The 1289-nt window shown below is 68.4% G+C and overlaps 1 protein-coding gene across 1 annotated transcript in view; it reads right to left on the bottom strand.

Moving 5' to 3' along the window:
• The window catches only part of GLTSCR1 (glioma tumor suppressor candidate region gene 1), a 43448-nt gene that overhangs the window by 7635 nt on the left and 34524 nt on the right, over window positions 1-1289 (bottom strand). The window contains exons 9-11 of the mRNA XM_011970093.1: window positions 834-1286; window positions 489-669; window positions 94-203 (exon numbers count right to left, since the gene is read on the bottom strand). Of these exons, the coding sequence (XP_011825483.1) occupies window positions 94-203; window positions 489-669; window positions 834-1286 (744 nt within the window). The remainder of the gene's footprint in view (window positions 1-93; window positions 204-488; window positions 670-833; window positions 1287-1289) is intronic.

Raw genomic sequence — 1289 nt, 5'->3', positions numbered from 1 at the left:
GTCTTCCCGTGTCTCCCTGCCCCTGCCAGCCCCGGTTCCCAGTTCCCAAAGACTCCTGGTCCTGTCCTGACCCCTGCCCTGACGGCCCCTTACCTGCAGCCCAGAGGTCTTCCCTGGCCCAGAGGAAGCGGCCTTGGCCACATTCAGGGTTGGGAGGTTGCTGGCAAAAGCCTTGTTCTCGGCCGGAAGCAGAGGAGGGAGGCCTGGGGGTGGGCGGGGTGGGGAGACAGGGCCTGCGGTCACTGCATGAAGGCCCCTTCCTCAAACGGTAGCCCCACCCTGTACCCCACCCCTCTCCTCCTGGCCCTCTGGCCCTTCAAATCTGGGGCCAGCCCTGCCACCTCTAGCCTTCCTAGGTCCCTTGAGTTCTGGCTGATGCCCTGTGCTGAGTCCCACAGCCCTGCCCCAGACCCTCCTCCCTGCTCTCAGCCCTGCTCGCCCATCTTCAGGCCCCGTCTCCCTGGGCACGTGGGCAACCTCTCCCCTACCTGTGGTGGCCATGGGCGCCGGGGCGGGGGCGTGGCTGGGGGCGGTGGGGGTCCCGGATGGGGCCTGCCCACTGACCAGCACAGAAGCAGTGGGGCTGGTGAGGGGCCCCAGGCTGGTGGCGGTCTGCGGGGCGGCAGGGCCCCCCGCAGTCTTGTTCTGTAGAATGATTCCGGACGGCACCTGAGGAGGGGACAGGTGGATGAGGGGTGGGGAACACAGGCTAGGAGTGGGGGTGTCCAGACGCAGCAGGGCTGGGGAGGAACACAGATCCGTAAGGCGGAGGGGCTCCCATCAGACTGAGGGGATGGGATGGGATGGGGTTGGCGGTCCCTGCCTCCCGTTACCTGGTGAAATCTCTCGAGAAGAGCCTTCGGCTGGGGCAGCGCTGGGAAGGGGGTGGTCACCATCTGGAAGGTCCGAGGAGGCGGTGGGGGGGGTGCTGCCGGCTCGGGGACCAGGTGGAGGGTTGGAGGGGGCGTGGGGGACTTGTGGGGCCCCTGGCCAGGTGGGAACTGGAGCTGGAAGTCGGATGGCGTAGGGGCTGGCAACCTGGAGGACGTCTCGGAGGAGGAGGCCACAGCGGAGGAGGTGGAGGATGGAGGGAGGTGGGGGGCTGGGGGCAGCGGTCCCTCAGGTGGCTGGGATGGGGGGCGGAGAGGAGGCTGGGGCGGGCCTGGGGCAGTAGGGGCCGGGTTGCTGGCAGGTGGGGGAACGCCCAGCTGGTTTTGGATGACAAAGATGCCAGGCAGAGTTGGGGGGGCCTGGGGTGGGGGACAAGGGTGCAGGGCTGGCTCTGAGGG

The sequence above is a fragment of the Mandrillus leucophaeus genome, unplaced genomic scaffold (genome assembly GCF_000951045.1).
Source record: "Mandrillus leucophaeus isolate KB7577 unplaced genomic scaffold, Mleu.le_1.0 Scaffold120, whole genome shotgun sequence".
Classification (NCBI taxonomy): domain Eukaryota; kingdom Metazoa; phylum Chordata; class Mammalia; order Primates; family Cercopithecidae; genus Mandrillus; species Mandrillus leucophaeus.
This window is presented reverse-complemented; position numbering and strand designations above follow the sequence as displayed.